Source organism: Sus scrofa, chromosome 13 (genome assembly GCF_054392235.1).
Source record: "Sus scrofa isolate SSC_HxYL_T2T_F1_AM1 chromosome 13, Sscrofa_HxYL_maternal_Yorkshire_Landrace_v2.0, whole genome shotgun sequence".
NCBI lineage: Eukaryota > Metazoa > Chordata > Mammalia > Artiodactyla > Suidae > Sus > Sus scrofa.
In genome coordinates this window covers 201,075,206-201,101,056 of record NC_139395.1, presented here as the reverse complement: position 1 = coordinate 201,101,056, position 25,851 = coordinate 201,075,206, and the positions used below count along the sequence as shown (strand labels likewise).

The 25,851-nt window shown below is 31.0% G+C and overlaps 1 protein-coding gene and 1 long non-coding RNA gene across 3 annotated transcripts in view; both read right to left on the bottom strand.

The window, feature by feature from the left end:
* Positions 1-25,851, bottom strand: part of NCAM2 (neural cell adhesion molecule 2) — a 503,541-nt gene that overhangs the window by 7,146 nt on the left and 470,544 nt on the right. The window contains exons 16-17 of one of the 2 annotated variants that reach the window (XM_021070858.2): positions 4,679-4,883; positions 1,340-1,459 (exon numbers count right to left, since the gene is read on the bottom strand). In XM_021070858.2, coding sequence (XP_020926517.1) covers positions 1,340-1,459; positions 4,679-4,883 — 325 coding nt within the window. Of the gene's footprint in view, positions 1-1,339; positions 1,460-4,678; positions 4,884-19,506; positions 25,620-25,851 lie in introns of those variants that run through there. The other variant, XM_021070859.2, reaches the window with a different exon arrangement.
* On the bottom strand, positions 6,934-11,019 carry LOC146397837 (uncharacterized). Its single transcript, XR_014823738.1, has 2 exons — positions 10,965-11,019; positions 6,934-10,345 (listed from the first exon to the last, which is right to left on the bottom strand). It is a non-coding gene; the product is annotated as an uncharacterized LOC146397837 (long non-coding RNA).

Sequence of the window (25,851 nt, the reverse complement as noted above, 5' to 3'; positions counted from 1 at the left end):
ATAACTCGGATCCTGCATTGCTGTGGCTGTGGTGTAGGCTGGCAACTATAGCTCTGATTGGGCCCCTAGCCTGGGAATTTCTATAAACCGTGGTAACGAAAAATCATCTTGTTTTCAAATATACAGTCCCATTCTATGTAAGGGCATTTTCTTAACTAGTTTTTATACACACCAGTATGTCATAGTAAGTATTAATTCGTAGCTAGGAATTTGTTTTGTTGTGTAGTATTTTGCTTCATTGAAAAGGCTTCTGATTTCTGAAGGGGAATGTATAGAATCCACCTTGTGAAAGCTGCCTTTACAAGAGTTAATGTCAAACTAAAATGTAATAATCTTTAAATGCAGTCAATAAAAAGGGCCTGAGGATTTAAACCAAAATTTAAGCTACAGAGGTGTGCTATGTATTTGTCTAATTATTAATCATTTCAACCCCTTGAGAGCAGATGAAGGGGATTTCTGAAACAAGCTATTTTCTTCACCTGTGACTACACTCGGTCTTTGATTTAGGATGGGATGCCTGAATCAAATTTCTCTGCAAGAGAATCCTATAATAAAGAAAAATGAATTTTTTTTTGAAAAACTTGATTTAAATAAAATTTAAAATATAATTTAAAAGTCATTTTGGTGAGTAGTAAAGAATAATGTGATTGTCGTATTTTGTTATTATCAAATATAGATGCTACAGAATACTTATATGATTATTTCCTAATAATGCCTTTGGTTTTACTCATTTAAATCTTCGTATTCATAAACATCTTCTTTGCAGGTTTGGTTGACATACTTATGGTTTTATTGGAGCTCTGATAGATGCAGAAAGAAGTAAATAACAAAATCTTGAATAAAGACTAAACATTAATTGTAGAGACATTAAAATGATAGTTTAACAAAATTTCTTCTTCTTGATAAATACATATATATTTTATTTTTAAAATAGATTTGTGTTTATTTCACACTATTTTTTGCCTGTCATATTCATTTTCAAAGCAATGACTAATTTTCTGACACATTTTTATTTCAGTAAGAATCAATCACATTTTGAAAGCATTATTTTAAACAGTAAGATTAGTGTAGGAAAATCCAACTTTGTAACATGTTTCCATCATTTCAATATTTTTGCATAATGTTATAAATGTGTGTTTGGGTAGTAGACTTTCTCTGACAATGATACAAAATTTTCATGTGAAATATCTCAATAGAAAATGAATTTTAGATATTCACACTCTCTTTCATTGAAGAAGGAACATTGTTTTACAAATGATGTTATTTGTCAATATTGCTACAAATAATGATAATGTGTTAATCACTTTACAAAAATAATTAAGCATTTCAAGGTACATACTCAGGCTCTGTTAGTGGTGTGGTTTCATTCGGCTCATTTACTGGGCTCCCATCTTCATGATTAGTAATTCTTTCATCCTCTGTTCTCATCTCCACTATTGGTTCTTTTGATCCATCCTTCCTGGAAAATAAAGAAAAAAAGCTTACCTTTGAAATGTAAAAATAGATTCATTATGGAGCATAGTTAGAAATCTCCACACAATCCAATATCTCAAATAAATCCAGCACAGTCAGACTAGGAGTACCATTAAGATTTTTTTTTTTTAATTTAAATTCATCTAGTCATGTATTGTTCACTCAGAACAAATAGAAAGATGAAATTCCATTTTGTCTAGAATTCTTTTTCTCATCAACATTGTGTTATTTCACAATAATAATTCAAATTTTAAATTTGTGCAGTTTCAGGAAATAAAAAAAAATATTTTGTTAAATAAAAGTTATAGCATGAAGTAGCTCTTTGCCCCTGAATAGACATACACTTTAAAAAATATTCCTTGTTGTTTGAAAAATAACAACAGAAACTTCTTATTTATCCATTCGATTGTTTTCCAACCAAATTGTGTTTCCCATCAGAGTAACTAGATTATGGGAGGGACTGACTTGCTTTTCTTCATAGTTACATCTTTGGAGCTCAGATAGTGCCTGGTTATCTAGGTGTTCAATAAATATTTGCTCTTGCAAATTAATGCTTGGATAAATACAAGTATATATATATGTGTATATATATATAATTTGATAAAATAGGAATCATTAATCATTTTATAAGATAAACTGTGAGAATTCTAGATAAAATTTAATTTGTATTGAGCCCAATACTGGAATAATCTAGGACTTTACACAAATGCCATCTTTATACCATTGACTCTAATAATTTTTTTCCTACAATATAATATTTTTTTAAACAAAAATGCTTTAAGTGTGTAGTTAATGTGTTTTGTAACAAATGTACACAGTCTATAACTTGTGATAACATGAAAGGACTAGTCTCAGAATGTTTTGGGATCATGTTTAGAAATTAGTATAAATCCAATTAATCAAATTAGTTATATCCTATTTCTCATTGAGACTTTTTCTCTTTTTTTCTTTCTTTTTTTTTTTTTTTTTTTTTGGCTTTTTAGGGCCACATTTGTGGCATGTGGAAGTTCCCAGGCTAGGGTTAGAAATGGAGCTGCAACTGCTGGCCACAGTAATGCAGGATCCAAGCTCATAGCAATGCTAGATCCTTAACCCACTGAGTAAGGCCAGGGATCAAACCCACTTGTTCATGCATACTAGTTAGGTTCTTAACCCACTGAGTCACAGCAGGAACTCCCTCAATGATATTTTATATAATCTGTTTTTGCAGTTTGAACAGTGAAGGTTTGAAAGAGTTGAAAACTGTTTTTCTAAGGCAAGGGAAATTGTGATTTAAAAAGCTATTGGATAAAAATGTGGAATGAACCATGTGTTTTCATCTTTCCAAATCTTTAAGGTTAATTAAACTTAGCAAGAGTTACAAGCATAAGTGTTGGTGGATAAATTGCCAATTAATAAAGTCAAGTGAAAACAAATATAGAACTTGGATGTACCTCATTGTTCTGCACGTGGTCACCAACATCACTCTGGTAAATTAAGACAAAAATGTGAAGGTCCTTTTGATTTCTCTTTTACCCCAAAGGTGAATCATTTAGCAGTGGTTCACTCCACCTTGACTCTGTCTGGATACTCTACATTTTTATATGCTTATAACACTACTAGCTTGGTAGAGAAAACCATCAGTCTCCACCTGGAGTATTCCAATATTCTCCCTATCCAATACCCCTGACTCTAAATCTTTTCTTTATACATATCAACCCTACAGTAATCCATTCTTCCCAGGTAGCTAAACAATCTTAACAAAAACTTGTAGTCACTTTCTATTTGAAAAGTATTTCCTTACTTTGACCCAAGACAATGTAATGCTTTTGTACTTAGATAATTCTTCCACCTGATAACTGGTATCAGTTTCTTTCCTGGCCTCACTCTAATCAGATCCATTTAACATAGTAAGTTCATTCTTGTCCTAATAGCCTTTTCATTTATTATTACATGTGCTTAGAATGTTCCTCTCCTGATCGATGTATATCTGGTTCTTTGTCACTTACTCTGCAGCTTAAGTTTCACCTCCCTTGAGAAATCTTTAATGACCCAACTCCTAGTAATAATTTATCATTCCGTTTTTCATTTTTCTTAGTGCTTATCATTGCCAGACATCTTGACTTTTAGTGTTTATTATCTGCCTTGCTGCATTAAAGCATGAATTCCCTGTGAACAAATTTCATTTTTGTTTGTTCACCACCTTAATCCCTAGGTTGTATAGCAGTGCCTGTCACCTAGTATTTATTCTCTTTAGTCAATAGTTGAGCAAGAATGAAGAGACATAAAATTCAGTTTTGAATCATGTGTGCATATATGTATCATCATATGTATATATGTAAAATTATATTGATTTAAAAGTACAGCAAGTTATTAGGAAGCGCAATATGTTCCTCTAAGGAAAGCAGGAAATAGTGAAGAGTGAATCATTCCCACAATACTTACTATGTCATACATTAATATTTCTCTCAAGCATATAGATCCTGATTTCGATTCATTTTTTACTATGTGTTATGTCCAACAAGTAAGCAGGTGATATTCTGACGAGATATTTAACCTAATTTTTTTAGATGAAAATGTATGCTACCTAATTTATCATCCTATGAAGTGAAAATATTCCTTACAGACTATCCATGAGAAATGGCCATAACCAAATTGCCTAGTACAATGGAAATAGGCTTGGAGATTAAAAATAAACAAACAAAAATTTCAAAAAAGCAATGAAGTCATGCAAAATGGATTCTCATATATCCCTAAGCCTAGAAAAGAATGTATATGAGAACATGCATGCCTAAATGCATCAAAAAGTGGATGCATTTTTTACAAATTTTCTTGGGAAAAATACTCTAGAATATGACTCAACAATAAAATGAAATGAATTGCTAATACACAGAATGCCATAAACAAATTCTGAAATATTAGGATGAGTGAAATAAGCCAAATGTAAAAAAGTACACATTGTAGGAAACTATTTATATCAAGTTTTAATAGCTAAAAATTATCTATGATGAAAAAAATTTGTTGCCTGGGGCAAGAGGAATTGCCTGGAGGAGTGTGGGTTGACTAGGTAGGAACAGGAGAGAACATTTGAGGGTGATGTTATCATGAAATACATTTTGTGTTTCACTCTAAGTTTTGCCTAAAGCAAACATAAGTAAATTTGGAACTCTTTGTGGTGATATACAGAAAGCATACCATAATGGTGACGCAGACGTCTGATACTCACAGGTATGCAGCTTTTCCTTCTTCAAGTTCTTTACTTTTACCACTGGAGCCACTCTTCTTCCCACATATTCTCCTGGTGATGCACATCAATAACCCACATTGTCGAATAAAGAAGCAGCTGACGTCTGTTACCACAAGGATTAGCAAGAGTGCAGCAACTCCCAGACCAATGACTGCTCCAAGTCCAAGACCATTAAAAAGTGTGTCTTAAAAGATAAAAAAAAAAAATTATTAAACACAAATTTTTGAAGATTATATTTTTTGAAAGAAATCATCTTATGTAGAAATAGTCAACTAGAGAGACAGGAAGAAATATCTTCACTGGCAGACTTCGATTTCAAGATTGTTGACAGCTATTCTCTGGTTTTCAAATAATGTTTTAAGCAACTGACATGTTAAAGATTTGAATTATTTCTTACAAATTTTCTTAGGAAAAACACTCTAAGTAATTAACTCTTCTTTCCAATATATTTCTTGATTCCCTTTGGGGAAAATAATGAATATGCTCATAACCCTAACTGTATTCTATCAGAAAGTCACAGCCATAAACAGCTTCTCTCTTTGTTAAAAGGAAAAATGTAGTCAAAACTTCTGTAAGAGAAGCATTAAGAATTTTTTAGCTTTAAGACTTAGAATTGCAAATGATGGCTCTAGCACTTTGCTTTAATACAGAATACACTTTAAAATATCTTCCTACAAATATTTTTAAAATCTTCATTTTAGAATAGTTAGTTGTATTTTCCAGTTACTATTTTAGCAAACCATATTAGACTACAGGCAAACTTTAGGGGTCATATGGTACTTATGACCTTTCTGAGGTCATATCATGAAAAAGTAGGGGAAGAAGGGAGTCAATTTTCCTTGGCATGTGGTTGCAGGATATTCCAGAAGTCGTACAGAAGGTATCCATAAAGTGGTGATTGAGAATAGGGTAGAATATGTTTACTGACAAAGAAGAAAAGGGCTAGTATGGCAAAAATAATCAAATGCTATATGTCTGTAGTTGGAATATGAGGGTAGATTATGCAATTACGACAGTGTAGGCAGGAAAATGAGCACAAGGGAAACACAGGATTAAAGTGGTGATACTGTTCGATCTAGAGGGAAAAAAAAGAGAACTGTATAAGATAATTTTATAGAATTATTCAAAATGACTCAACATGATTATTTTAAAACTTGTTTACGTAACATTATAAAATTCTAATTATTATTATTTTTTTTGGCTGGGCCTGCAGCATGCCGAAGTTCCTGGGCCAGGAATTAAATCTGAGCCACAGCAGCGACCCTGGCTGCTGCAGTGACAACTCTGGATACTTAACCTGCTGCACCACAAGCAAACTCCTATAATTGCTCTTTTTAATAATGAAGTGCATTTATCACTCAACATCATATTAGCATGTTCAATCTGTGCATGATGTGAAATGCAAGTGACAGAGGGACGAATGCAAATTTGGGTTTTGAGAAAATCACTTCTGAAAAAAAATATATGTAAAACAAAGGTTTTCTAAGTCATAATTTAAAAATTAGGTCTAATATACTTTAATAATAACAGAGGAAATAATTTTGATACAAATGAATCAATATAACTGTTCTTTCTTTGATTTTTCTACAAAAAGGCCAGTCTTGAATATGTCACAACTGTATGAATCCTAGTTTATATTTCTGAGTTTCGTGTCTAAATTTATGTTATTTTTTCCAGGAAATACATGATATTTATATTTCTTAACACTCTTAACATTTCTTAACACTTGTGACATGGTGCCTGGCACTTACCCAAGCAACTTTGAATCCTGTGCTAGGATTCAGATTTCTACAGTGTCCTTGGGATGCTGCAAATAAGAATTCTTTAAGCACTGAATCAACAAACTTGGAACTCGTATGCCCAAGAAAATTTTGATTATACTTATTTTGTTCCGGATGATGAGAAGCAAGTAATAAACACACAACAATGTTGGAAGAAAAAAAAATTTCATTCCATTTTCAGAATCTCCTCTTATCAAAGTTTACCATTTTATTAAATGCTTTCAGTGTAGAAAAAACTGCTTAGCTCATATCCAGAGCAATTATTAGCTTTCACAGAACTATTGTCTTATCACATGAACACACATTAGGAAAAGATTGGGTAAACAAAAGTACTTTTTCAGACATAAGAATTTAGTGTCTTTTTTTTTTTTTTTGCAAATTTCCAATACGCAAATGGACAATGAGATTTCAAATATTATTCATCATTTTTCAAAGATATATCTATATGCAATATTTTCTTAAAAATTAATGCCTAATGTTACAAAATAATAGTTTGCATCAAGCAAACTATTATTTCTTTCAGCAACTTAAAAAATAATTTTATACATTTTCTTCCTTATTCTGTTTTCAAATGTAAATGATTCTCCTCTGAGTCTATTACAATATAATGTGGACAGTTCACCTATGTTTGATTATATATAAAGAAAAAAAATTTGAAGTCGAAAAGTAATCATTTTGGATGTATCTCAGACAATATAGTGGAAATATACTATCCAATTGGGTTTTAGCCCCTGTGAATATATTAACTCAAATAACATTCAAGCTTTAAATTAATCACTTCTTTTCTACTTCTCTAAGGTTCCACTCAATGCAGACATACATCTAGACAATAACCCCACAGGTCAATGATGAAATATCTGGTCCATTACGTAAATCCCCATTTACCTTTTCCAATTGTGAAGAGTTTTGCTTTCTATTCAAATGCATGGTGTCAGAAAATCCTGGTTCTGTGACTTGGTGTCAGAAAATCCTTGGTTAAGTCATTTAACTTCTCTAAGGCTGAGCTGCCTCTTTATTGAAATAGGCACAACCAGGAAAACAACCACTACAACGTAAGTCATGAAGTCGTTGGAAAGCTTTTTGTGAATATAATAATGTATTTAACACCTTGAACATTTATTGCCCAGTATTAAGTAAAAATTTAACAAGTATTTGAACTATTCTTATATTTTATTGTTACAAAATTCTAGGGACACGAGGGTTTGGTGAAAAAAATATTTATATTTAAGTTAAATTAGTGCAATAAATATATTTCTTCTTGATTATTCTCCTGAGAATACACTTTTTTTTAAAATGACCTAGGTTTAGCTAGTTTAGCTTTTAAATGATAAATATTTTATTTGTGACCTTTTAGCATTAAACCAGCATATTGATTGGCTTCATTCCTAAGTTAGAAAAGGCTCTTAGAAACATATTTGTAAAGCATCTTATGGTGAGGTAATGTTGATGTTAAAATAGCTATTTTTTCCCTAGAAATAAAATTACACCTTTTAAACTTAGGATTACAATGTTGGAAGTTTAAGTTATTTTTATGGAAAGACCAAATTTATTTTTTTGTCTTTGCAGAGGATAGGCATCAAATAGGTTTATGTTATAAATATTTAAGTTGTCTTTTTGAAAGTTATGTTTTTTTTTAAAAAAGATTCAGCTTAAGAATGTATTTAAATGCTTACACTTTCTCATATTCCATGAAGTTAGGCTATAATAACTATAAAAGCTAAATTTTCTCATATTTTTTTTTCTTCTGCTACCAATTTACTCTATTGTGAATGTTCACTCTTTTGTCTGTGTACGTTTCACAAATGAAGACATAATGATACGTAACATTGCATCACTAGGATCTGGGGACTAGCAATAATTTATTTTCTTAGCAACATACAAAAACTTTATGTTAAGTATGGTTTAATTACTGAGCAAATTGAAACTGAACATAATAATTATTTAAAGGATTTTGAATCCATCTTCTCTTATGTAGCTTCCCAGAATACTTACACATGTGCTTATGATATAATTTTTATTAAACTCAATTACCTAAAAAAATTATATGTTTTGGATTCTACCTTCTAGATAAGAAAAGTGAAGTCCAGGCAGTACAGTGAACTAAGTCACAGGATGGCCCTTAATATTAGATCTAAATATTAGAATTTAGTATTAGTTCTGGAAAAATGAAAACTATGTAGTTTCAGTTTTATATTTTTATACTTATGTTCAAGTCAACATTTTGTATTATTCAGCATCAAATAATCAAAAAACAGCAATACAATATAGTAAATAAATTAAAATTTATAATTTGCTTATGTAAGAATGTCAATATCTATTTTTTCCTCTACTACTGGTAGAAAAACTGCTATTTAGATGAGGCGTAATTATGCGTATTAGTATTTCTTGCTATTATGTATTCTTGAATTCTTGCTTTCAGCTTTTTAGTGATCTTTTTGTATTGCTCTTTCGAAAAGGGATTTTGTATTAGAATTGAATAAAAAAAATTTAGGAACAAAAAATTCAAACATCTATTTTTAGGTACATATTTTATTATTGACGGCAAATACGAGTCAGTCTAAATGAGTTTTTACAATCTCCCTCCAAGCCGCATCTCTCACACCATAACATTTAGAAATTGCCTAAAATTGGCTAACCCAATACATATCCCCAGACCTTGATGTAATTGCAGTTTAACTGACATCAAAATATAAAATCGAAGCACTAAATGAAGAAAAAAGAAAAAAACTTCATTTCAAATGTGTTTTATGCATGTCTTTTCATGTTTCTATTGTAAAAACTAACTCACTGATAAAACATGGAATTCATTTTCCATGAAAGTTAATGTATTTGATATTAGTTTTTCAAAAACCAGAATACTTTATTTATAAAACTGGCATTGCTTTTTTAAAAAAATTATTTCATCGAAGTACAGTTGTTGTCCAATCTTTTGTCATTGCCCTTTGACTCAAACAGTTCGGTATTTAACTCTTTCTGTAGATTGAGAATCACTTTTAGATGTGGAAAGTTGTAATGAGATATGGAAAAAAATTTTTTTTTTAATTTAAAGGGTCCTAAAATGGAGATTTGGTGGTTGTTCCCGAATATTTTCATAAGGAATGTTGCTAAATATAGTAAGTTTAAGCATATAAAAGTCAACAAGAAAACCCTTTTGGGTGTACATCATGACATCACTGGATATTGTACCCTTCTACAGTAGAAGCAGGTCTATTTGTCTCCTGTTTGTATGTTCTTCCTTCATTCTTCCTAGTATAACACACTTTCAAATATCAAGTAATCTATGGAAAATCTAGGTATAAATCTATACACGCAGATGTTTGATCCTATTTGGAAGGAGACAGAACAGGCAGCGTTCTACATTTGAGCTTCATCTAAGCCACAGTGGTCAGCTAGCTATTCAGCTTTACGGACATCTGGATTATTTAAAGACTTTTGTGTCTACAAAGTTTTTAAAATTTTTTTAAAGGATCATTTATTCATTTACACTTCACAAACATTCATTGAGTGCTACAAAATTAGTGCAGAGTTAGAGGAGCTTCCTAATATGTACTAAGATAGAATAAAAATTAAACATCTTTAGGCTTATTATACATTTATTTAAGTGCCTTTTTTGCATGAAACGTAAGTTTCCCAAATTTAATTTCATTCATTGGATTCCAAAAAACACAACAATGGAACAAGAGGGTAAGATTTTTAGATTAAGATGGGCATACAGTTAATAGTAAGAGCTTTTTCTAGAATTACCATAATTCTGTTGCATTATAAAAGGTATACTCTTGGGTATTGAATGCTTTCGTTTATTTTTGTTATCTTTTTGTCTTTTTAGGGCCGCACCTGCAGCATACGGAAGTTCCCAGGCTAGGGGCTAAATCTGAGTTGCAGCTGCAGGCCTATGCCAAAGCCCCAATAACTCCAGATCCGAGCCACATCTATGACCTACACCACAGCTTATAGCAATGCCTGAGCCTTAACCCACTGAGGGGGGCCAGGGATGGAACCCACATCCTCATGGATACTATGTTGGTTCTTAATCTGCTGAGCCACAACAGGAACTCCAATGCATGCTTTTAAATGAAAACATATTGCACTAATTTATAATCCAACTACTACCGTTAAAGATTTCACATAGCTTCTTGTGCTTGTTAAAGAGATGTTTTCCCAAACTACCTGCCACTTGCATGCTTGGGAATTATTTTAAAATAATAAATTAATGTTCTGTGATATTTTTCTTAATATTCCCCAAATCAACAGGAATAAGATGGAGTTCCTTCCCGTCATGGTTCAGTGGTTAACAAATCTGACTAGGAACCATGAGGTTGTGGGTTCGATCCCTGGCCTTGCTCAGTGTGTTAAGGATCTGGCGTTGCCATGAGCTGTGGTGTAGGTTGCAGACGTGGCTCGGCTCCCACATTGCTGTGGCTCTGGCCTAGTCCGGCGGCTACACCTCCAATTCAACCCCTAGCCTGGTAACCTCCATATGCCACGGGATCAGCCCAAGTAATGGCAAAAAGACAAAAAAAAAAAAAAAAAAAAAAAAAAAAAAAGAAAAAGAAAATAAAATAGAAAGAACCGAAGTGTAGAAATGAAACTAAGATCTAAACTGTGTTCACAGAAAAAAATGTATTTTTAAAAAATTAAAAGTTAAAAATTTAAAAAAATCGGTAAGCTTTACAGCTTTAAAAACAGTGAGGATATTGAAAATAAAGTATAATCACATTATTCCTCCAGTATAGACAATGTTGCAGGCTTTGTATTTCTTGACATAACTCACTTGTCAAGACAGAAAATAATATTTTCCAACGCTGAGGATCTGTGTAGAGAAATGCCGCATTTATTAAGATTTTCCCTTCCCTACAGAGAATACCTGACCTGATAAACTGAACCTTAATTAGCTCTGATTTGTCTTTAGGTTTGACAGTCTTCTCTCAATTATTCTAAATAAGGAATTAGGCATACTCATAGAAATGCCATATTTATGTATTTTTGGTATTTAGAAAAATGATGCCAAGTATCTACTTATTTTATATGTTTGAAACAACATGACTTTCAGATCACCTTTGCACATACCATCACAAATAGGAAAAACAAAAAAGAATTTTGATTCATGTAAGTTATAAAATTCATTATTAAAGAGGGAAACATTGAAATTATGGATAGTAACAATCTGGGCACAATGTCCCACTATTAACTATTTATCCAAATAACACATTTGTCTTCCACGTAATCATGACTATGGGTCTCCTGAATTAATGGTAACAGTTATTATCTTTGAGTGGATGGATCCATTCAACTTTGATTCATATTTAACATGCCAGTTTGAAACAAATGTTCGAACTTCTGAGGTTTTCAATGTCCGGTCAATACATCGAGAAGAACATTGCAAATAGCACATTGCAAACAGCAGAGCAGAAAATGGTTGCAAATAGAACCAGCAAGGATGATTAAAAATACAATTTCCATTTTTTTCCCCCACCCTTTGTTCTTAATTCAAAATGTTTTAAAAATTCAAACAACAAACTCAAGAGCAACTATGACTCGAGTTAACATTCTTCCTCTAATCCAAGCTACTTTTTTATTGCTTCCTGATACACCTAGAGAAAAAAATGAATACGTCTTCCAAAGATATGTATTTTTCTTTTAAATTTTAAATGGGCAATATTTTATAATAAGTTATCCTTTGAAAATAATGCAATGTACAATTACAAAACGAAAATAAGAAATTAAAATGATACAAAATATTGATCAGAATGCTAATATTTTTTATATCCACCATGGTATTGTTCACTCATGTTGTGGCCTACACACTACAATTAGATATATCTAAATCATAATTATAATTGTATTCTGTTTCATTATTGATGAAATATGGACAGTAATCACCACGTATCCTAGCTAAAACATTCTCTGAGAATCATGTGTGAAGGTACTTTGGGAATTCCAAAACACTAAACAAATATGTTATCATTGCACGTCTATAACTATTACTTTGTGCTCAGGTTGTTTATAGCAACCTCTTATTACTAATTATTTGTTTATAATATCTTTTTTCTAAAATTAGAACTTACCTACTTTTACCCAAAACTTTCCTAGATTTTAGCAAGTATAAAGATTTGAATATTGCTAGTGTTCATGAGCTGTGATACATAAAATTATATTACATATTTATATTTTATGTGTTTTTAAAAAATTGATAAGCACTCTTTTTTAAGGCCTAAAGCTTAAGTATATTTTCATTCTTCTAGTTTGAATTATCCATCTCACTATGAGCAGAACTCAAGAAGTTTTTAGTTTAATTATTTTTTCATTTATTCATTATTCAATAGTAAATTATCTTTTTGATCATCCCCTTACTTCTGTATGTCAAATTAAAATCTTGATCTTTGATGTTAAAATGAATGAAAGCAAGATAATTATCAATAATGATGTTGTTGTCTCTGACAGATGACAATGACATTTGCTTGGATTGAGGACAAGAATATCTACTTTTCTTTATTGTTGCATTCTCTTCTGTAATTCATTTTGTCGTCTTTAGTTGAACATTACTTTTGGATTTTTGGCTTATCTTTATCATTGCTTCTATTGTTATGATTATTTTGTACAATATTATAAACATATTCATTCATTGAAATAAAAAAATAGATTAAAACTCTCAAAAGTTTACTACAAAGTGAATCAAAGTCTCCTTTCTTTTTTTTTTTTTATTTTAGGGTGGCACCTGCAAGGCATATGGAAATTCCCAGGCAAGGGGTCGAATCAGAGCTGCAGCTCCCAAGCTAGGGGTCAAATCAGAGCTGTAGCTGCTGGTCTACAACATTGCCACAGCAACACAGGATCCAACCCTTGTCTGTGACCTACCTACACACAGCTCATGGCAATGCTGGATCCCGATTCACTGAGTGAGGCCAGGGCTTGAACCCACATCCTCATGCATGCTAGTTAGATTCGTTTCTGCTTGCCACAACAGGAACTCCAGAAAGTTTCCTTTGTAAATTAAGTTAGTACTTTCTTTGTGTTCTAATCTTTTATTTTGTCATCAGTTTCCTTTTGGACAACTCATGGTATTTATGAGATAAAGCATTTACATCATTCAGCTTCCCAACAAAATGCACTCATTATTAGCAAATTTTTACTGCACTTGTGTTCATTTTATTCACATATTTAATTGCTCACCGAACTTGCTGTGTGAAAACTGTAAGTACAATTTGAAATCTCATGCATTTTTCTGTCAATGATTTAAAGGAAAAATACATAGTGCTAATAAATCTGTGATGGCTATGAAAAAAATACTGTCATCATTTAAGAGAAAATGAAAAAGAGTCTTTTAGAAAAGATTGCATTTGGGGAAAATAATATATATATACTATAGGGGTATAATCGGAAGTGTAGCCACCGGTTTACGCCAGAGCCACAGCAAGACAGAATCCCGGCCATGTCTGCAACCTACACCACAGCTCACGGCAACGCTGGATCCTTAACCCACTGAGCGAGGCCAGGGATTGAACCCGCAACCTCATGGTTCCTAGTCAGATTTGTTAACCAACCACCTGAGCCACAACAGGAACTCTGGGAAAATAATATTTTTGTTACATCTTAAAAATATGGTTATGTCTTTTCTGAATGAACTCAGTTAAATAATGTTGATGTAGACATATGCCTACTATCAAATTTATTTTCATACAACCCTGTTATTTGGGGGGTAAAGATTGTATTTCACATTACATATTCCCTATTACTCTGTCTCTGTTTAGTTAATTTGATTTTTCTGTCAAACTGATATTACATGTATAACTGTTTTTAAAATATGAACTCAATATTAATCCAAATTTTCCCTTCAAGTCATTTCTCCTTATTAAGAGGTATTGTTTGAAAGAAGTCTGATAATTCAGCCCTCCCCCCATTTTTTTTACAATGTATCTGATTTGGGGCAAGAAAAATTAGCTAATTGAGGCTATTTGGCTTAATAACAGGAAGGGAATTATAAATATGTGTATTACATAAGTGACTTTATAAATGTAAAACACTACACTTTTTTCTATACATGTCTGTCTTTTTCTATATATGTTTCTTTTTCTATACATGTTAGTTTACAAATGCAGAATTATAAATTAAATATCTTTTCAAAATTGCATCTATTCCTTTATATTGCAAAAGTGATCTTTTTGCCCAGGGATAAATTCATCATGGGCAGGGGATCACCTTTTAATTTATCACAATGTTATTAAACAACTTTATCGAGCAGTTGTGGGAATAAAATTTAAGAAAAGGCAAAGGACACTATTCCCTGGGAGTTCTTAATGTATTGAGAGAAGTGAGCGAGATATGTAATTTAGAAACTGAAAAACAGTGTAATTGGTGAAAAATAATGTGACCTGGGCAGATAGATGTAAGTGGATGTTATTGGTCAAGGAAAGCATGAGAGAGAAGATAACTTTTGAGATGGTGTTGAAGAATTTTTCTGCATGTTGAGAGGCGCCATTCTGGTCAGAACATGATGTGAGCAAAGATGGAGATGTATGAAAATACACAGTATATTCTGAAATTAGCATATATGCCTGGATATTAGAGATATGATATTGGGTGTTATTGGAGGAAGATGTCTCTGATTAAGTGATAATTGATGAGGTTAAAGAGAATGGACCTTGCAATCGGTAAACAAATTAAATCAACCAAAACAAAATAAATAAACATCACTGCCAACAAAAACTGTGATGTTTTCATAAAAGATGGTAGGGAGTTGATAGAGATACACAGACAGGGAAATAGAGCATGTTGCAATGGTTAGGCAGGAGCTAGTAGATGCCTGGTCTATGGCTATGAAATGTCTGTTCAGTTTTCCCTTCTCCAATTCCATGATTCCACACCTGTTGCCATAATACAGATAAGTATGTCAACCCCTCTTTAAGAAGCAAGGAAGTAGCTGTTTTTTTTAATTTGTGAGTAGCAATTGAATTAACATTCATTTATGTGTATTGTTTTGTTTGTTTTTTGTTTTTTTTTTTTTGTTTTTTTTTTTTGTTTTTTTGATTTTTAGGGCCACACCTGTGGCATATGGAAGTTCCGAGGCTAGGGGTAAAATTGGATCTGCAGCTGCTGACCTACACCACAGCCACAGCAACATCAGATCCAAGCCACGTCTGCAACCTACACCACAGCTCACAGCAATGCCGGATCCTTAACCAGCTGAGCAAGGCCAGGGATCAAACCTGAGTTCTAATGGTTACTAGCTGGGTTCATTACTGCTGAGCCAGAAGGGAACTCCAATTTATGTCTATTAATATATTTTATTTTACTTTTTGGGACAAGGGGGACACCTGTGGCATATGGAAGTTCTCAGGCTAGGTGTCAGAATCAGAGCTACAGCTGCTGACCTACACCACAGCCACAACAAGGTGGTATCAGAGCCACATCTGTGAACTATACCACAGCTCATGGCAATGCTAGATCCTTAATCCACTGAGCGAGGCCAGGGATGGAACCTGCATCCTCATGAGTACTAGTTGGGTTTATTTCTGCTGAATCACAATGGAATTCTGTTAATATATTTTAAAAATAGCCACTGTAAAAGACTAAATAAAAATATAAAGTTATATATTTAATTATTCTGTATACTTTTAAATGAAGTGACATTTCAAATAGTGCATAACTTTTGCCCTTTAAAAAAATATTTACCCAGTTCCCATTAAAGTTTTAGTATTTACCTTTTAAGATAGTTCTCTATAAAAAGTGAATAATTTAAAATATAAAGTTATTATTCTTCTATGGGAATGTTATGGAAACTTGTCAAATTCTCAGTATGAGTTTTAATGTAAGAAAGAGAATCAAATAATTAAATAAAATAAACTGTGTTAATTTTATTTTTCTTTTCATTCTTTCTTTTTCTTTTTCTTTTTTTTTTTTTGGCCAACCCTCAGCCAAAAAAGTTGTGTAAGTTCCTGGCCCAAGGATATAACCTGTGCCACAGCAGTGACCCAGCTTCTGTGGTGACAAGGCCAGATCCTTAACCCACTGTATCACAAGGGAACTCCTAAAATGTGTTAATTTTAAAAAATAATATCTGCCTAAAAAGAAATAGTAGATAACAACACTTTTCTGATAAATGTTTCAAATAGCTGAATACTTTAGAAATAAGTATTTTTAATAATTGTCATTACAAATCTGGTGCAACAATATATCATGAGAAATTGTGAAATTTCTAAAGTCAATGTACAATAGAATATCCATGCTCTTATCTAAACTGATATTTCAAATTGCAAAGTATATTGGAATGTAGGCCTCTTGCAACAAAACTCTGTTAAAAATGGAATAAAGATATAAAATTTTATATATCATAATTACCCACCCAAACTTCTGCATTTCAAGTTTATTTTTACCCCACTACTCCATAATTTCTTCATATACAGTTTAAAACTTATGGTATCTGTTCAGTTTGCTTTGTTGGAGTTTATTTAGTTATTTCCCATAAGATAATGAATGTCTTATTGGACACTAGGAAAGGGAGCTTTTTAGACTGAAATGATTTTGATCAAAATAGATACCAGCTAGAGTTAAACAAATTGAATGTTTTAATTTGTTTATCTCCTGATTCAATCATTAATTGGCCTATTTCATTTTTTTTCTGCTAATACTAAAAGGCTATTCCATATATGAAAAATGGAAATTAAATTTTTTTTGTACAAACAGAAAATATATTTTCTTAAAGACTATATTACAAAATTGAATCACACCCATATAATATTAAACTACAATTAATATTTATCAAATGGCTTGTTGAAAGTCCCAAAAGTTTAACTTTTTTATTATAAATCTTAAATATACATACCTCTGAATTTTCTAAATGTATGAGAAAATAAATGGAAAATGTGAACAAATATATGGATAGTATTATTATTTTCCAAGGAATTTATATTAAGTTTGCAAATTCCCATTTTTACACATTCAGTTCATTGTTTCTCAATTTCTGCATTAGGGTTATTTTAAAAAATAAAATTATATTATTAAAACTAAATACTCTAAACATGTAGGGGCACTTATGTATTATTACACAGTGCATCTGAATGAATATATGGTAGACGCTCAGCTATAAAATAACATATTAGAGTTGTTTGATTTCCTAAAATAAAAAAAAAATAGTTGCTGAAATGGAAATATCTATCTTGATTAGACAGTAAATAAAAATAGTATTTTATACTAATAGAAAAATGAACTATTTCTACCAAAAGTGTAAATAAGTCATCTTGTAAAATGTTTTCAGGAAATGTACAAAATCAGAAAGTGATAAAATTTAACTTGATATTCTGTTAAGACTATAAACTCAATATGAGTTTATTCTGATCATGGGAATGCAACTATATGTACCAGTTTAAGTGAGAAAGGTAACAGCTGCCTAAAAGAAGTGCCATTGTTACTGGGATAATGGTTGGTTAATATACAGCCTTTTCTTTGTCACAATACCCCCCCACCCCCACATGGTCCAATTAAGAAATCAAAGGAATTAAGTCAAAGATATAAGACCATATAAGTGATATATGGGAGATTTAACTATGCCTTGATTGTATAATTTAATAAACTTAAGAGGAAAATTGAATATACGTTGCTCCACCATGTCAATGACTAGTCATTCTTCTGATACTTATTGATATAATAAAATAATGATGTTTCATTAAAATATCAGAATAAACTTTCTCAAATCTCTTTAGTTTCCTCACAGTGGCTCAAAACAGTATGGTGATATGTTAATAAATTAAAATAAAATTACTGTGAAACTCACTAAAAAATATCCAAGACCTCCCAGATACTTCCCACTTGATACCATCTCATTGTTAATGGTGTCAGGAAAAGTGAAAAGGAGAACTGAGAACAACTTAACTGTCTCTCCTAATATATAAAACTTTTGTGGCTATTGTATCAACTGAAAAGTTCAATATTACAACAAAATTAAGTATTATATAAAAACTTTCACTTTGAAATGGTGTGAAAACATTTTTAACAAGTGGTATATGTTAAGATAGACATCTGAGAGTGGACTATCCTAGAGTAAAAAAGACTAAGTGTACCTTAAAATAATATAAATCTTGAAAATGAATATTTTCTCTTTTGTAATTTCTACACTATTTGTTTTTTATCTGGCAATGCAACACTTGACTATGTTTGAATAAGGGAAATACATATTCATGTCTAAACCAGATGTTATTTTTTCCACTTTATAGAAACTAATTGAATAATTTACATATTAAAAAATATCATGTGAACCCAGGTTCAGTGCTAAAACAAACAAACAAAAAGTAACAATGTTTTAGAAAGAGCACTGGAATTGGGTTCTAACTGTGACTCTTTACTATATAAATTCCTCAATCTCTTTAGTTCTCACTCTTCTCATCTTAACTATTAGAGACATGGTACTTATGAATAAACAAAATATGGCACTTATGGCATTACCCATGCAGTGTGTAACAAAGTACATGGTAAAAAAGAGAAGCTGCTCTGGTTTTGTATTATTACTGTTATTTGAAAACTTCTGAAGCGATTTTTGTTTCATACCTTGACTGTGGATGAATCAAGAACTTTAATGATTTTCTATAACTTTATTCTCAGGGTGCTCAAACTGAGTTATAGTACTATACTAACCAAAGGAAATGGAGAAAAGTCACTTTAAGCATTTATGTCTGCTTTTATAAATTTTTGCTGGCAATGGACACTACTCTCCAATCATTATATTATTTAAATTATAACCATATTCATGTATTTCATTAAGATACCCTCTGATTATTTTGGCCTCCCACTAGTAATAAAAGTTTCTAAGAAGATCATAGAGCTAGCTATGAAAGTAACAGTATATGATATTGTTCCTAAATTATTTTTGCCACTTGGGTCTGCAGATGATGTATTATTTATACCCAAAGAGAAATCACTCAATGATCATACATTTATTACACTTGGATATTGAATTTGATCAAGTTAGAAATGAAAACACACAACGAAGACAGAAAAGGTTTGTACCAGTAATAAAGAAAACACATATAACAAAGCTTTTCGTCAGTTTTCTTTATTACAACAATGGAGACACAGAGGTACAGAAAATAAAATGACATTTAATATACTATGAAACTCATGCATAGGATTACACATAGTGCTGGATATTATGTCAGGGGTTTTAAATAAGAAATGATACTGAGGACAATACATATATAACATACATTTTTCCCCAAGAAAATAAGTTATGATGAAAACAAATGCAATTAAAATGATCAGAAATAGTCACTTTAAAAACAGAAGTGTTATACACAGAATCAATGTAAGATGTGAGATAAAAATATTTTTGAAAGAAGTTCATGAATTGTGGATGTTATTTTAAACAGTAATTTTTAATTGCTTGCCTTTAGAAAAAAAATGATTTTCTAGAGATTTATTTCATAGTGTCATTTAGTAATAGATAAAACAAAATAAATATGGTATATTTTAAAACTTATGCTACTTCTTAGTATTATGCAATGTGTAACTATATGCCTATTACCTAAAGTGGAGTGATGAAGAATACTTGAATTTAACTTTAACTTACACAAATTAAGAAATTTTGCAATATCTAGACTTAACACAAACAACATTGGACTAGTTCCACTTAAAATTTAATTACACTTGTATGAGCATACTTTTAAAAACTAGCTCAAATAATTATCTACCAACAAAGACATGAGGACATCAGCTGCAGTTCAGATCACCTCAGATATACTAATAGAATTTTGAATATATGTGCTTTCCTTGGCTAGTATGTATTTCAATTTTTCTAAACATTTTATAGGATAACCCTCTTTTTCTGTAACATTTAGGGACAGATATTTTAGGCTTTCAATTAGTTAATAACTATGAAGAAGGGGTGGATTACAACCAGAGATGTCTATCCAGTTCATAATCTTAAAATAAGGAAACCAGAGGTACTTGGAAAAAAATTACTGATATTAAACTCCCATCTCCATTTTATTTCAGAACAATTAAATTAGATTTATACTTACTGAATCCTTTCCTTCATATAAATGTTGGATGGAAAATTTCACTTTAATAATTTTCATGCATTATATCAAATTTTTAAGTAGCATGAAATAAAAAAATAATATACAACTTTACATTAAAAATTAAAAATGTTAACTCTAGAAAATACTCTTGTTTATATGGTAACTTGGAAAAGAATATGTTAATTAGATGTTAGAAAGATTTTTTCCTTCAGTTAGCACCTAAAATTTACTGTTCATATTTTCTGAATTCTAAGATTAACTATCAAGTATTAATAGGATGAAATAATACTCCCATTTTAAATGACAAAATCAGCTTATTTAAATACAGACTTTTTACCAATTTTGACTTATATGGAAATAATTTCAGAGCTATTTGAAGAAATTTGTGTTTTCAATCATTTAAAATATATAAATTTAAGCTATCCATTCAATGCATTAGCCTTGTTAAAGGCTTTATGACATACACACACACCACAAATTCCAAAATTTTAAAATTTAACAGTGATTTACAAAAAAGTACAGAATAAATTAACACTATTTATTCATGACCAGAGTTTGAGATGGAGAATAGAGAGGAAGGGAGGGAGAGAGAAAATATTAGACAGAAAAAAATTAAAAGGAAGAATTAAAGGAAATAAAACCAAATAAGAAAAAGCATACTTAAATAGTACTTAGTCAAAGGTGGTTTAAAGGATATTACATAATGCCTTACAGATTTAGGTAAGATAATATTTAATTTAGGTAGTGTCATAAGAGGTTATTTATTTAAAGCTCTTAATCCTGCAAATATCATTATCAAAAACAAATGGGCAGAAATTTTCAGATAATTTTACATGACTAGAGATATTTCTTAATTAACTATTATGAACTGGAAGTATTAAATATGATACTAGCTATTTCTGAAAGCTAAATCCAAATATACTTAACTAATATATTTGTGGTATAAGCATCCATCTTGAATTACTAAAATCATTTGTAATCTTATTTCTTCATTCTTAGTGTAGGTATATTATGTTAATAAATAAAATACTTTCCATGTATCTGAAAGTACTCATCAATATCCAAAATACATGGTCCAATTTTCCCTTGCACACTCTATTTTGTTCAATATAACTGAGTAATCATGAATCCAGCTGTCCAGACTTAAAAATATTGTGGAATTTTCATTATTTTAATTTTAATTAAATATAATTAATGGGAATTCTTATATAGAAAATGGTGGTATAATGATTTATAAATTAACCCAAATTGTAAAAGCTATGAACTACTATGCATACTTGTAATTTTAACTATTAATTTTATTTTTATTCTCTTCTCTCTTTTTTTCTTTTTGGCCACACCTATGACATGTGGAAGTTCCCAGGCCAGGGTCTGAACCCGAACCACAGTAGCAACCGAAGCTGCAACAATGACAGTGCTGGACCTTTAACCTACTCACCCACAAGAGAACTCCAATTTTAACTATTAATTTTAAAGGAAATGATGACTACTTAAAAAGTCAAAATTATCTGCAATAAAGTTGTGCAACTATTTGTTTTATACATGTTATTGACATATACAATGATAAGCCAATGTCTAGAATTTGTTTATTCATTCATTTATTTAAAATTGTTAAACACCTGAGATGCTTTAGGCTAAGAAAAAGAAAAAATACTAAGAAAAATGAACAAAATAATTAAGAATTTCAATGCTGATCATTTCTGCCAGTAATGAACGAACATCTGGACACTTGCATAATGGTTTGGGAAAGAATATGGGTAGAGTTTATAAAATGCCTTTATTCCCAATGAATATTAATATTAAGACAGAGAGGATTAAAAATGACAATTTATGTAAGGTTCTCCCTGTGAGAAAAAAATTCATAGGAAAGAGGCTTTTATTGCTACCTCCTAAGCATAATCTGTTAGCCTATCTGAAATGTGGTCTGATAAGGCCTTATATCTAGCTGAGAAATAATCAGACTTTGAATTGGGGTAGAGAGACAGGATGATAAATGCAAGAAAGAAGATAGAACTGCAAAAGGATTGGAAGAAGAAAGGACACATTCAAGTTTACATTAAAAACTAATCCTAGTACTCCATATGCACATATGTATAAGCAAATCAACCTAACTTTATAAATGGTATAAAACAGTCAAGACAAACTTTTAGAATGATTTAACATTTGATGATAAAATATATACATAAATAAACATGGGCACATATTTCTGATTATATATAGTGAATAACATAAAACTCACCTTACACACAAGTTCATATTTCTACATTTCAGACACAGAATTTTATTTCAAAATCCACTGGATGAAAAAAAGTCATTAGATGACACTAGGGAAATTTTTCATGACTTACTTACCAATAATCATATTTATTTAGACTTACAGCAGATACTAATTAGGCAAAAATGCACTGTCAGTTACACTTTATGATTGCATATAACAAAAGTAAAGATCAGGTAAGAAAAAGATAATTCAGCAACACTTACATATTATTAAGATGTAAATAAATATCCAAGAAGTAATTTACAATCTCTAATATCTCATGTTTTGAAATGCAATAGCTCCATTGTTTACAGTTTTCTGCTTTCCTTTCCTTATAAATGTAAAGCAAAGCAGAGAGTCTATTATTTTAAGATGTTTAATAATTTTTTTTAGTTTATGTATATCTTAGAACTATGAAAATCTATTCATCTAAGAAAGGACATTTGGCCAAATGATAAATAGACAGCTTATTAATTTTAGCATTAATATCTTGATTTGAACTTAGATATTTAGAAAATCTAAATGAAAAAATCATTAAATGTAAATAATTCTAAGATATTAGAATTTTAATTTTAAGTTCTTTTCTGAACTATCCAAAGTAAGTCTCGGTATCATGTAAACCAGACTGAATATTCTTCACAACATTTTTTGGTGACTTTCATTTACAGAACATATAATTTCCAAAAAAAAAAAAATCAACACTATTATCTTACTAAAGACATGGTCTAGGAGTTCCCGTCGTGGTGCAGTGGTTAACGAATCCGACTAGGAACCATGAGGTTGCGGGTTTGATCCCTGGCCTTGCTCAGTGGGTTAAGGATCTGGCATTGCCGTGAGCTGTGGTGTAGGCCACAGATGCAGCTCGGATCCCGTGTTGCTGTGGCTCTGGCGTAGGCCGGTGGCTACAGCTGTGATTCAACCCCTGGCCTGGGAACCTCCATATGCCATGGGAGTGGCCCTAGAAAAGGCAAAAAGACCAAAAAAGAAAAAAAAAGACATGGTCTACATTCTCAACAAAATTATCATGTAATTATATACTAAATCAAGACAATTTCTATGAGTTTCTCATGGAAATATTTACAACTCATTGGAGAGATCCAGTCAGGTTATAATGAATGAGAAAAACTATTTAATTGTTTAAAAAGTGTTTTTGGAACTTCTTTCTTTCCCAGTACTTGTTACATATTAGTAATCAACATACCTACAGGTCTTATCCAAACCCATGGAATGTAATATGCAATCATGGAGTGTAATGTGCAATTATAATTAGTTCTTTAATCAACAGTACACTGACTATTTACTATTTTAATTTTAAAATTAAATCATTCCCAATAAATAGATTAAATTCCCATACTGCAGGAATTGAATTGGGAAATCCCTTTGTCTCAGCAGGGGAGAGAGAAGACATGCATAAGTATGTTTACCCTGTGGAAGAGTCACCTCTGCACTGAAGTACAGCAGTCAATAGCAAAGAGTTTGGAAAAGATAAATTTAAGAAAACAGACTACCAAATGCAGGTCTACCTTTAGACCTTACATGAATAATGTATAGGTATTTCTTTTAAAAAAGAAAATACTTTCACACAACAAAATAGTTTTGATGAAGGAATCTCAAAGCCCAGAACTCAATAATTTGATTTACCATGTAAATTATGGTCATTTTTGTTAATAGATGTAAATTTGATTGCTTCCTAATTGTCCTCAATGAGTAAAAAGAATCACTTTCTAGGGTGTGATTGGTGGTAAAACCACAAAACACTCTTTTCTCATTTTGTAATGAATGGAAATGTGAATATAAAAAACATTACTCATGCTACTCCCTCAAATCAAGCCTCCTCTGAAGGCTGGAATCTAGTAACCTCCTTCTCATCTCAATTTCAGTGTCTTAAAAGTAGTAGCTAAAATATTTACTTATCTCTCTGATCCTTCCAAAGCAATTGACTCAGGTGTCCAGGAAAAAAGAAATAAAAAGAGCCTATGTTGTTAGACTAGGAATATGTGATGCCCCCTCAAAACACAATTCAAATCTAGTGCACAGGGTGCAAGTTTTTAAACATTTAATTTATTATTTACTTTGGGGCAACTGCAGAAAGATATTTTCACTTAATAAAAAAAAGGTGGATTTTTTTCTAAAACTTGGTATTTGAATTGAAGAAAAGAAACTCTTTTACTTTTATTCCTTATGACATTTTAGGTCAATGAAAGGAAAATAAGGCAGCACAATAGAATACACAACTAATATAATAAAGTCATTAGGTTTATGATTTATATAAATGGTAAACACTATGAAATAGTATAAACATTTATAAAGTTGGAAACATACATTGAAAAGAATAACAATTGGAAGTAATATTAAAAGATCCACAATTCTACGTAATAAATTTTCTATTTATACAATGTATGGTCATGAATACTGAGTTATATATTCAAAATAATCAAATGAAAGTTAGATGTAGTAAATGCTTAAGTTCCAAGTGAAGGTGATATGATACTTAATATCATAAATTTTAGAAATTAAAGTTTAGAATGAAGCAAGTTATACTGTGAACTGGTACCTGGAAGAAACAATCCTGGTTCAGCTTCCTTCAGCAATTTTCTGGCAAATTATCTACACTAATATTCAACAAATTGGGAATGAAAAAAGGCTAATTGTTCACGGGTGAGGATACATGCATAATTAGTTGAACCTTAGAAAATATTTTATTATAATTTTAGATCAGCCTTGTAAATTTGCAGGGCATAAAAGGAAATATCATATGATATAATGACATTAAAACATGCAAGACAAACTTATGGCTATAATGAAAGAAAACCCAGCAGCATTCAGCTGCCATGACTGGCTTCCATTTTCGCCTTTATTCGCTTCACAGCATTTATCTGCATGTTGAAAATTATTTTTGAAAGTAGAATAAGAATAAAATAATTAAGGAAAAAAGAGTAGAATTACAAATATGAAAATAAAGGAAAAGAAAAAAGTGACAGTAGGAAAGGAAAAAAAAAGAGAAAATAATTAATACAAGATTTACATAAAGCCATCACCAATTATCTGCAAAAATCACTTTGATACAAGACAAAAATAAAAAAATCTACTATAAAATACTTCTACATA